The following is a 10,591-nucleotide window of genomic DNA, read 5'->3' as shown; positions in this document are numbered from 1 at the left end:
GGTATTCTAGTACAGCCAAATGCAGAGCCATATATCTGTGTTTACTCCTTGATGAAGAATTACATCACAAAAATGGTAATGGGTTATATACAAGACAGGTGAGGACAGAGCTGGGGCAGTAGAAAACTTAGTGGACCTTGGATTTGTCCTAGTTCTGCAATTAATGGGAACTATATATAGGAATTCAATGTCTGAAACATGATGTTAATTTCTGGATGTTCTCAAGAGATAATTGGGAAAATAATCTTATTAATTAAAAGGGTCTAGAGAACCTGTTGAATATTTTAGCCAGATCTGTGTCATTTCCTTGCGAAAAGAAGGGCAAAGGTCTGACCACAGCCCCTGGACTCCCATGATAGACAGTTAGCAAAGTTAGTAGATAAGGAATTCACAGGCTGCTGCTTTGAAATTTAACTGATTAACAAAACTGAAAATTCACTTCTCCCTGCTGATTCTCTAAACATTATGGTCACTGTGCCTCATGCTCTTTATGTTAATCTCAGTAGGGACAAACTATTTACTGCTTCACATCCCTTTGTGGGTAATTGTGCACTGAGCACAACCTAGGAAGAAAAAGAAAGGCATCGCTTTTTGGTCAGAAAGCAGATATTGGACTTATTTAACAGCTGCTTTAATCACTCTATTAATTACAGACTGTGTTTTAAGACTCACAGATCCAAAGGGAAGGTTAACCTCTGCAGACTGTCCTTCATTTATATTTCACTTGGGGTAGCTGTTACTCAGAAAAGACACACTGAAACACTTAAAAACTTTGATAGACATTTGGATGTTTGGTTTTTAAATTAAAAACTATAGCTTTGAAAGGAACACAGCTGAATGTCATTGGCCTTATAAATCGTTTAAAATATAAATCTATAATGACAAACCTGTCAGACTTTTAATTACACTGCTGTAAAACCCAGTCAGCATTATCATACAACATCACTGTAGCATGGAGCAGATGTCACAGGAATGCTTTTGCCAATTGTTGCTGCAGAGAAGAGATTCTTTCCTAAAGGAGGGCAAATTGGGGCTTGTCTCATTTAAGGAATTTGCCATGCTGCAGTTCCATCAATAAAGTTGCAAATCTTTATTGTTCTGCATCAGATGGGTAGCACAGGCTTTGTCTTAAGCTGATGCAGTGTATTCAGGCCCAGAGCTAATACTCCATGGGCTGCCTTGGCAAATCCTCGCTTTGTTGTGCCAATCACTTCCATTACCTGTTCTGTATGAAAGCAGAGAAAGATAAGAGGACAAGTGTGAAAGGGGCTGACAGACTGCTAAAAGCTACTCTCTCTAGGACTCAGAGAGCCTAATGCATATGTTGGAGCTTGTACACTCTGTGCCCATGATCTATAATAGATTTCAATGGAAGAGTCAGCACAAAGAAGGCTAGCTGATCAGCCTCCTATCTTCTGTGATTAATTAAGCAAAACTAACTAACTTGTGGGATAGTTTTTAAAAAAAATCTCTTTGAAAGTGTAACACTCTGAGTAGTGTTCACTCAAAAAATGGCACTCAACATCCTCTAAAATATTAATATTTTCCTTTTAACTAAAATATTGATATTTTCGTTTTTACCAAAATATTAATATTATCCTTTTTAACTAAAATGAAAATCATCAAACACAGAGTCAAAAGTGCTTCTGTTTTGTACAAAGCCAGAGCAAAAAGCCTTTCTACAGGGAAAATAACCTTAGTAGGGTGTCATACAAAATCCTTTGTAATATTTGGTGGTCCTTATTTGGCTTTTGGGCTACACACTTGTAGCCTTTGTAGACCCCAGCAAGGCCCTGTGAATGGCTGGACACTTAAAGGTATATGAGAAACACATATGTGTTCCCTGTGCTCATCAGTAGCTTTTCCTGGTCCTCCCAGAAACAAGGAGAGGTGCTCATGGGGAATTCAAAGTAATGGCATATCTGAGATGTGTGCCAGCATCCCACCACATCCCTCAGCCCTATGCTAGCATCCCACCACACCTTCTGGCTAACACTGGAAGCAACCTCAAAGATGAAATCTAAGAATCTGCAGGGACTAGCTGACTGGGGCAGCACAATGGCATGAACTCACCTCGTGGTCAAGATGTGGCCAGTTGCCCTTAGCAGAAAGAAAGGCCTGTGCATCTGTGCCTCGGTTTCCTCACCTTTTGTTGGTTTCTTGTGATCTACTGATTAAAAGTGTCTGCAAGTTTGTTTGTTTTGTTTGGCAATATGCAGTATGCAATGAATTTGGTTTTGCTAGTGAAGTATAGATGTTCAAATGTGGCCCTCTAATTAGAAGAAAAGGGAACAAAAACTTTTATATCATCCCTGACACTTTAATTTTGTCTGCAGTGATTTCTTAGCATTTACTTTCAGAAGAAAAAAAACCCCAACACTTCAGTACTGCCTTGGTTCAGGACACAGAACCCCTTGGAGGCCTAATGTAGTCAGACTAAATTATTATTATTATTCATTATTGTGTCTGACTTTAATTTTGTTACAGTATTTTCATTACCCTTTTTGTCCTTGTGTTATACATTAGGCACATTATGTCTTAATCCAATGCTTAACTGCCAGAATATTTGAAATACAATTTCCTCCTCTCATTTTGCTGCATTCTCTGATGTGCTGTATATTTATATAATTGTAATTTTTTGACATGGTAACTAGACATATTTTTTATTCTGTCAGGAAACACACTCTGTAAAATAAAGGGAACACAAACAGAATTTCCAAGCTGCGTCACTTTTTACAAAACAGGCAATGTGATACGTCACCTGGTAATGAACTTCAGGCATTACTATCAGACCTGCGATTAGATTCTTCTCTCCTTCTAGCTTTCCTAAGGTTGACCTAATTGCACTATACTTAATGTGAGTCAAACTTGTCTTCAGCCTGTTTAAAATTTCAAGACCAAATCTTCTAATCATCTCTGTTTTTTCTAAGATGCTAAGGTGGCTGACATTTTTCTTCTTCTTCCTAATAGGGTGCTGAGAAAATTTTACTAATGAATGAATCTGGGGAACTGCAGGATCTCTTAACCAAAATTGAGGTAATTGTATTTCTGCAAATAAATATAGGGAATATACACTGACAACTTGTAATTGAGTAGATTTTCTTCTTTTACCATTTCCTTTTCTTCTGTTATAAACTTATGATCCCAAATGCTTTTTGGTTTTTCTCTATGAATGAATGATAGTATCATACCCCACTGAGTTTAAGAAAACATGAATGGTGATAACATTAACCCAAAATGTCCATCTCTCTTTTCACTTGATTTTGTCATAGTGGGAATGGCAAACAATTTTCTCTTTCCCTCAACCTTTTAAATCATCTTTGGTATTTAACCTTCACCCTCGCCAGGGGGAGTCGGGTTTCTTGTGTGGATTTTGCACCAGTTCCCTGTGTGCTACAGTGAACGTACTGGGAATCTGTATATCTGTATTCTGGCTAGACCTATAGCTGGACATGTACAAAACCTGGGCAAATGCTGGAAGTCTCCCATTATACCAATTTGCACAAATTTCAAGTTACAGGTTATCATGCCTTTCTTCAGCTCTTATTTTGGTGTGTCCATTGAAGTTCTCTGGGGCAAGTTTGCCTTTTTACCAGGAACAGCTGATGCACACTCCCTGAGAACACTTGAATCGTGGGCCTGCTCTCACAGCTTTGCTGTAAGCTAGATATCTGCTGGTCATGACTTTTCTGCTGGTCTTGTGCTATTGGCTGCTGAAGGCATTTTCTTTTTTCCTTTGGATATCCTGCAACGAAGAACATTTTGGGGAGATATGTGTGATAATGTCTGGGTTATATGGATAGCTGACTCCTTAGAAAAGGAATGTATTGCTATTAATTATCTTGTTATTTTGAAATCACACCTAGCCAAATTAAGATAACACATAAACTTCTGAAGTGTGTAACATAAAAATTAAAAATAGTTATGAGGATATGATAGTTGTAAAAGACATTGTGAAAGATCAAATGAAATCTACGTACTAGTTGATTTAACCCCAAAGTTTTTCTTTCCCTTCATTTAGCGAAATTACAGCATATGATTTGAGTAACTGTATAACATATATCTTTGAGTTCATCACTAAATGAATTTGTCTTTTTGTGAAGCATATTCAAGAAGAAAATGGCCATTGTTCAAGGAATTGAGCTAAAGGAATTTTGCTTTGTTTTTTTGTTAGTTCTCTTAACTGTGTGGAAAGGTATCTGTATATTTACAAGCCTAACAAGTAATAATGAATGTAAAGATTAAAAATATTATTATTTTAAAATTTTGAGATTATTTGCAATAATGTCCAATGAAGTAAACCATCATCATAAATTACGAAAGATGTGAGTACGCCTGAGATAAAAAGAATGCTAATTTTACATTAAATACTTCCAAACATTGTCCCTGGAGAAGCTAATAGTAATAGGAGCTGTTTGCCTGGTGAAGAAGAATGTCAAGTTTATGAACTACAGGACAAAAAAACCCCTGCTTTTTTGGCACATTCATTTGAATGCTAAATTGTTTTGAAGAAATATTTTTATTTTTCTTGATGAAAGCGAGGTACTACATTATCTGTAGGTATTTTATCATACTCTGGTAGTAATTTGTCACTAATTTTTAGTGGTGTGTAATTCTTCAGATTAACACTATCAGGAATTGTACAGATTTTTATTCTTTCTTTGTGAGTAAACCTGTAAAGTCTTTACTCAATAGCGCAATATTAAACCGTGGTGGTAAGTACCCAAAGTGGCATACCTGTTATTTCTCTGATATAGAACTTTAAAGCAATCATTAAGCAAACTAGCCACATTTTCAGCAAGTGAAACTCGAAAATATCTTTGAAATCTCTTATTGTCTTCTCCATTGTCTTTAATCCAATACAGAATAAAGTAAATTTACTGTTTTGCTTGGAAACTAGTATAACTGAGGTGCCCAAGACCTTGCTTGCAGCAATTTTCCCTGAGTATAACTGTTGAACATTGGTGATCTCTCCTCTTTACACTTAAAGCTTCAGCATTCTATACCCATAAATTTGAATACACTACTTATTTCCTTGAGCACTACTTGTCAGAAGCTATGAATTGCTTTTTATATCATCAGCTTTAACTGTAATAAGTGTAGTATGTTCAGCAGAAGCATGCAAATGCTGAAAGTCATAATATCTTAACATACAGTATAGAAAATATAACATCAGCATAAACAGCCAGGAGTTTGGATTCAATCAGTTGCAATACTTCCGAGAATTAATCTAGACCTAAACAACATCCAAGTAATGTATGCAAGCTATCCTTTAGCTAGCTATTTTGGAAAGTATAAATGCAGGCTATTAAGGTATAGAGTGACCACTGTACCTGCAGTGAGCCTGTCTAACCACTTCATGTGGATCTCACCAAAGGAAGGTGCAGATTTAATGGTCTTTCATGGTGGTTTCCCGTGGGATGGACGGTGGGCATTGCGAAAATGAGAACAAAAATGTGTATTCTCGGTTCATCTAGAGTCCTCATTGTCCTAGAGCTTGTGGTGGTTGATGAGATAACATTTTTGTCTTTCTCACATTCTTTGAGCAGAGAGTCCAGCATCCTCATGAGTGCCCCTCTTGTGGGGGCTTTGGTTTCCTGCTGTGTTCAGCGTGCCATGGAAGCAAGATGTCTGTGTTTCGGAACTGCTTTACGGACTCATTCAAAGCCCTCAAGTGTACTGCATGCAATGAGAATGGGCTACAGCGCTGCAGAAGCTGTGCAGGCTAAAGATGGCATGTCCACGTGTTCAAACTAATTTTATGGTACTGCACCAGTTTGTAATATGATTTTTTTTTAAATTAATCTGTTTATCCAATTCAGTCAATAAAAATCCATTTGTAGTATACTTCTGCTGGTTTGATCATTGGAATTTTGTAAACTTCAGTTGCCAACCATATAATGAGCTCTGAAAATATATGTTTCTAGTTTCTTTATAGAGAGACTTGTACTCTGGAAAACTTACCGCATTATATGAATGTTTCCCTTTTTCTATAGGGGATTATCAGCAATAGTATGTATTTCTTAGCAAAATTACTTATACTTCAGATTATGAGTAGTGCTGCTTTTAAACTGAGAATAAAGATTTTATGATGTCGACTAGCCCAAGACCTTCCATACTTAGCACTTCCCTGAAAAGTCACTATGGATGAATTCTGGCCTGAATTGTATGTGTAAACAGAGGAACAGAAACATTTCTTGAAAGCCCCATAAATCAGCTCTCTCTTCTAGTACTGCTTTCTATTTGGTACAAAATTAATGTTGTTAGACAAAGTTACATAAACATTTATCATGGTAGATGTTAATAGCCTTGTTGGAGTATCTTATAATGATCAAGAAAGAACACCAGACAGTTTTATAAATTGCATATAATGTAATTGAGGATAAGATTTCAGCTTTTTCTTCTTAGTAACTCATGTGGTTTGATGTCCAGCTTGGCTTGAGTGTTTTAGAGCATCTGTTCTCTCCAGGAAGGCCACTGGTCTGTGCCCAGACAACTCCAGCACTGTATATACCTTCCTCAACGTAAGCACAAGATAATTAGTTAGCATTTAGTCTGAATGGACTGTGGGCTCTCCACATTGAATATATTCCAGTTTGGAAGTGCATTACCATTCACACACTTCCACAGAATACTTTTTAACAGGATAACTTTAGCAAATCAGCACCAACTGCTTATGTTGATGTTGCACATCTTCCTTCTGTTGCTGCTATCAGTCTGTACTGGCACAAGTAGTAGAAAGGTTTACCACCTTGTTGAAACTGGTGTTGGCTTGAAAAGTCTTCCATGGTAGTCATTTCATCTTGCCCAGACTGCTTTAGCAAATATTAAGCCATGTCACTTTTTGCTGCTGCTTTGCCTATTCTTTGTAAAGCTGTGTTGACTGGAGTTTGGGTAAGTGCAGTTGGCTTTACAAGGTATTGCTTAATCTAGTTGAGGACCCCATTTCCCTTCTCTCTATCCCATGCAATGTTACTTAATTTTTCTGTGATGAGAAACTCAGATTTTCTTTCACTGTTTTGGGCACAGCACAGCTGTGGTATAAAGCAGGATAGCCACAGCTGCACAAAGCATAGCTTGCAAAAAAAGCCTTTTTGATAACATTTGTCTTTCTAATGCCTTATTTTCCTCACCTGATTCATCAGACAACCACAGTTCCTCCACCTCCATTCCACTTGCTATGTCTAGAGGTGGTAGCTGGTGCTGAAGAGTTGGACAAGTTGGGCTTACTTATCTCCTTTAACATTTGAATCTAAGGGACTTATGCATATTCTATGATATATTGAACGTGCAGGCTTGAAAGTGCTTGTAAGATCCTACTGCTCCTACAGTTTCTACTGCGAGGCTCAGAGGAGTGTCTGGATCTTCTGCGTAACATGAGATAGATTAAATTTCTTACAGAGGCCACCCAAAATGCTTAGCTGCACCCGAGCTATAAAACTCTGAATTGAAGGTGTGCTTACCTTTTTACTGCATGGGTAAGGCAAAAAGAAAGAAAATACATTTCCCTTCTTTTATTTAATAGTCATGTACCCTCCATTTCTGGCTCGTATTGCAGCCCAGACTGGTATGATACAGAAAGAAAGGAAGCATAAGGCAGAATACTGATGTTTAGAATGTCATAATTTCTGATGCATGAAAACATACTTTTTATCTGTTTACATGCTACGGATCTAGAGACTGAGAACGTTCATAGTAGTGAATACTGAACTTAAGATGGCATGAGCAAATTCATCCTTGAGGGAAATTACTAGTGAAGAAAAGGCCAGTGCATTTGTGATACTGTAATTCCACAGTCTTCACCCCCGAAAAGACATTGCTTGATGACATAGTCCATATCACCATTCTCCCACTGAAGCACTGTATGACTAAATTACTATAACTTTTCAAAATATGTTAAATATTTTCAGTCTCACTGAAAATGAAATTTCTTCATTGACCTGGAATAAGGGTTTGAAGCTGGTTTTTCTGCCTTTCAGGCATTCAGAAAATGACTTCTCTTCAAAGTGAGACAAATACTTTAAATCCTGTTTCTTTCTTGATTTATCTCCAAGGGTCATGTAAGGAACTAGAGACTGTCCTAGCCAAGGCACTACCCTTCTAACAGAGGCACTTAATACCTACAAGCAAAGATAAGGCAAAACCTCCTCAGTTTTCTTTTTAGAAAGAGAAATTATGAAAGCAGAAATTAATTTGAGAGAATCTTCTATTTTTTTTTTCCAGAGCATTTTTATGGGAGGCTAGAAGATAATAAAACACAGGACACATATGGATGACAAATAGAGCATTCTTCAGGCTCTGCTTATTTTTAAAAAAACCTATGACAAATTTCCAGTACTAGAAAAAGATCTTTTCTTCCCAGTCATTGACTGAATTACTAGCTTTTTCTCTCCAGCTATATTTTTCTTGTAACAGCCTGCATGAAAAACAAAACTTTTTTTTTTTTTTTTTTTGCCAGAAGATATTTTTACTGCTAGGGTTTTGGGTCTGGCTTCTCGGTTTGCTTCAGCCATCCTAGAAACACTAAGTGTGACAGAATGACATCATTACTAAGGCAAGCCCAGGAGCCAGTTTAGGGGTATGATGCTTCCTAGTATGACAGACATATCAGGCAGCTAGCAGCGTAGCTTTTAAGTCAGTCTGAAATAAAATCAGGAATGCAGCTCTGTTCTGATTTACACCAGTAATGCATCTTTACTTTCAAGGAGTCAGCAGCCATCTCCTATGGTATGACAAATAAGTCTCATCCAGATGCATCTTTGTATAGGAAATTTTCAATTTATAAATGCACCAAGCTCTGCTCCTCTTGTTTCTGTCCCTCACTGCTATGCTGCAAGTAAGAATCTAAGTAAATGTTCTCTACCTGACAGCTCAGAATATTAACATACATGACAATGAGTATCACAGACCAAGGTAATCCTTGGGCTGTCTGCTTTGCAAAATAGTGGTTTTGATTCTGAAAAGGAGAATGGTTTGGAGTTCTCAGTCCAGTAGCTTGAAACATGCTTTCCAGGGTCCTAAATATTCCCCATACTGATACGCTACAGCCGTCAAGTGGCTTGGCTTTACCAGGATTCACATCCTAAGACATGATGTGATGCAAGTTGTTCTTTGATTTTTTTATAAATTTAAATTTTAATTTCATTTTTTTCATGAGCTTTATCTACTGATCACTTTCATGAAAAGAACTGAAAAGTAGAAACTGAAACTCTGCAGGAAACTGGCTTCCACATCAGGGGCATTTGAGGTTTCTTACACTTGAAACTTAATGGGTAAATGGAGGCCTTCCTATGGGAAAGGCTCCTACTGACTGACAAATAAGGAATAATTTCAGGTATAAGCAACAAAGACTATGGATGTTGCTCTGGGGATTATATACATATAGAATTCTAACTAACTGGCTAGTCAGAATACACATGCTTTGGTGGTTTCCTGAAAATTTTGAAAGGAGAAAACTTTTGAACTAACTCTACCTTAAGAGAAACTTAAAAAGAAGCAAAAAGAGTGTTTAGAGCAAAGGGAGAAATTAAGAAGAGTAAGACAGAAAATAGTAGATGTCTATGGATAATTTTTTCTAGATAATTTTTGGTAAGGGAGCAACTGCCCATTATGAGAAAGACGAAGACCTATAGGAGTACTTTCTAAAATAAGATCAAATGCTGATGTGGGACTAGCAACCAAATTCACACCTGGCCTGAGATCTCTGCTGAAGTCAGATGCCTGTTCAACCTCTACACAGATTGACTCATGTGAGTTCAGACTCATTTGAGATGAACAAGTACTCTGAGAAGATATGTATGTGAATTTTCAGTGACTGGATCTTGGTTAGGAGCTTCTTTTGAGCTTTCTTTTTCTTTTCGAGCTTTTCTTCTTCTTGCCTGAAGTTTGTGTTCAAGGCTGCAAGAGCAGATTTTCCTCTACAAATTTTGACCTAAACCCTTTTTCGCTTCCTGTAGAAGAGTCAGAGAATGGTTGTGGTTGGAAGGAACCTTAAAGATCATCCAGTTCCAACTAGATTTGATGAATTTTAAGAAAGGGATGAATGTCCATAAAGCATTTGACACTTCTTTCTGAGTAAAAAGCCATGTCATACTGAAGAAACTTATATTAAATTTCAAAAGATGATCATAGGTTGACAAATCTTTATGCACTTTCATCTTTAGAGCAAATTTCTTGCTCTAAATAGTGAGGACCATGTAAAGCAGGGTGTTCATCCTCCTCACTTTATTTTCTTTGTAATAACACTGGGTTATTTCAGAGTAATGTACTTCTCACTTGCACTAAAAGCCTAGGGATTATGAATATTATTTAATATTACACTATTTAGTAAACATCTTTAGGTTTGCTCTGCTAGGGAGTAGCTTGCTCTTTTAACAAATCAATGGGCATTAATGCTCTGTGGGAAAAATCCAGGCATTTTCAAGAAGAAATAGTGCATCTGGGAGTTGATTTTCATTCAATCTCTGGTTGTTTCCTTGGTGTTTTCTTTCTAAAAATACTTAAACAGATAGAGTGTCTTATGTGTCAACAGCCTACCACAATAAAATATTTTTATATTAATTTGGAATAGTTAGAGTTTCTGCAGGCAATA

General features: G+C 37.0%; 1 protein-coding gene across 2 annotated transcripts in view; it reads left to right on the top strand.

Annotated features, from left to right (window-relative positions):
* Positions 1 to 5,841, top strand: part of GRXCR1 (glutaredoxin and cysteine rich domain containing 1) — a 35,551-nt gene extending 29,710 nt beyond the window's left edge. The window contains exons 1-3 of one of the 2 annotated variants that reach the window (XR_001873299.1): positions 2,780 to 2,857; positions 2,971 to 3,036; positions 5,550 to 5,570. Coding sequence is in view for 1 of the 2 variants with exons in the window: in XM_017805938.1 (XP_017661427.1) it covers positions 2,971 to 3,036; positions 5,550 to 5,729 (246 nt within the window). In the remaining variant the exon portion in view is untranslated. Of the gene's footprint in view, positions 1 to 2,779; positions 2,858 to 2,970; positions 3,037 to 5,549 lie in introns of those variants that run through there. The other variant, XM_017805938.1, reaches the window with a different exon arrangement.
* Positions 5,842 to 10,591: the final 4,750 nt, after the last annotated feature.

This window comes from Lepidothrix coronata, unplaced genomic scaffold (genome assembly GCF_001604755.1).
Source record: "Lepidothrix coronata isolate B3197 unplaced genomic scaffold, Lepidothrix_coronata-1.0 Scaffold0, whole genome shotgun sequence".
NCBI classification, from domain to species: domain Eukaryota; kingdom Metazoa; phylum Chordata; class Aves; order Passeriformes; family Pipridae; genus Lepidothrix; species Lepidothrix coronata.
Note: the sequence above shows the minus strand (reverse complement) of the source record. Positions and strands in the feature narration are given on the sequence as shown.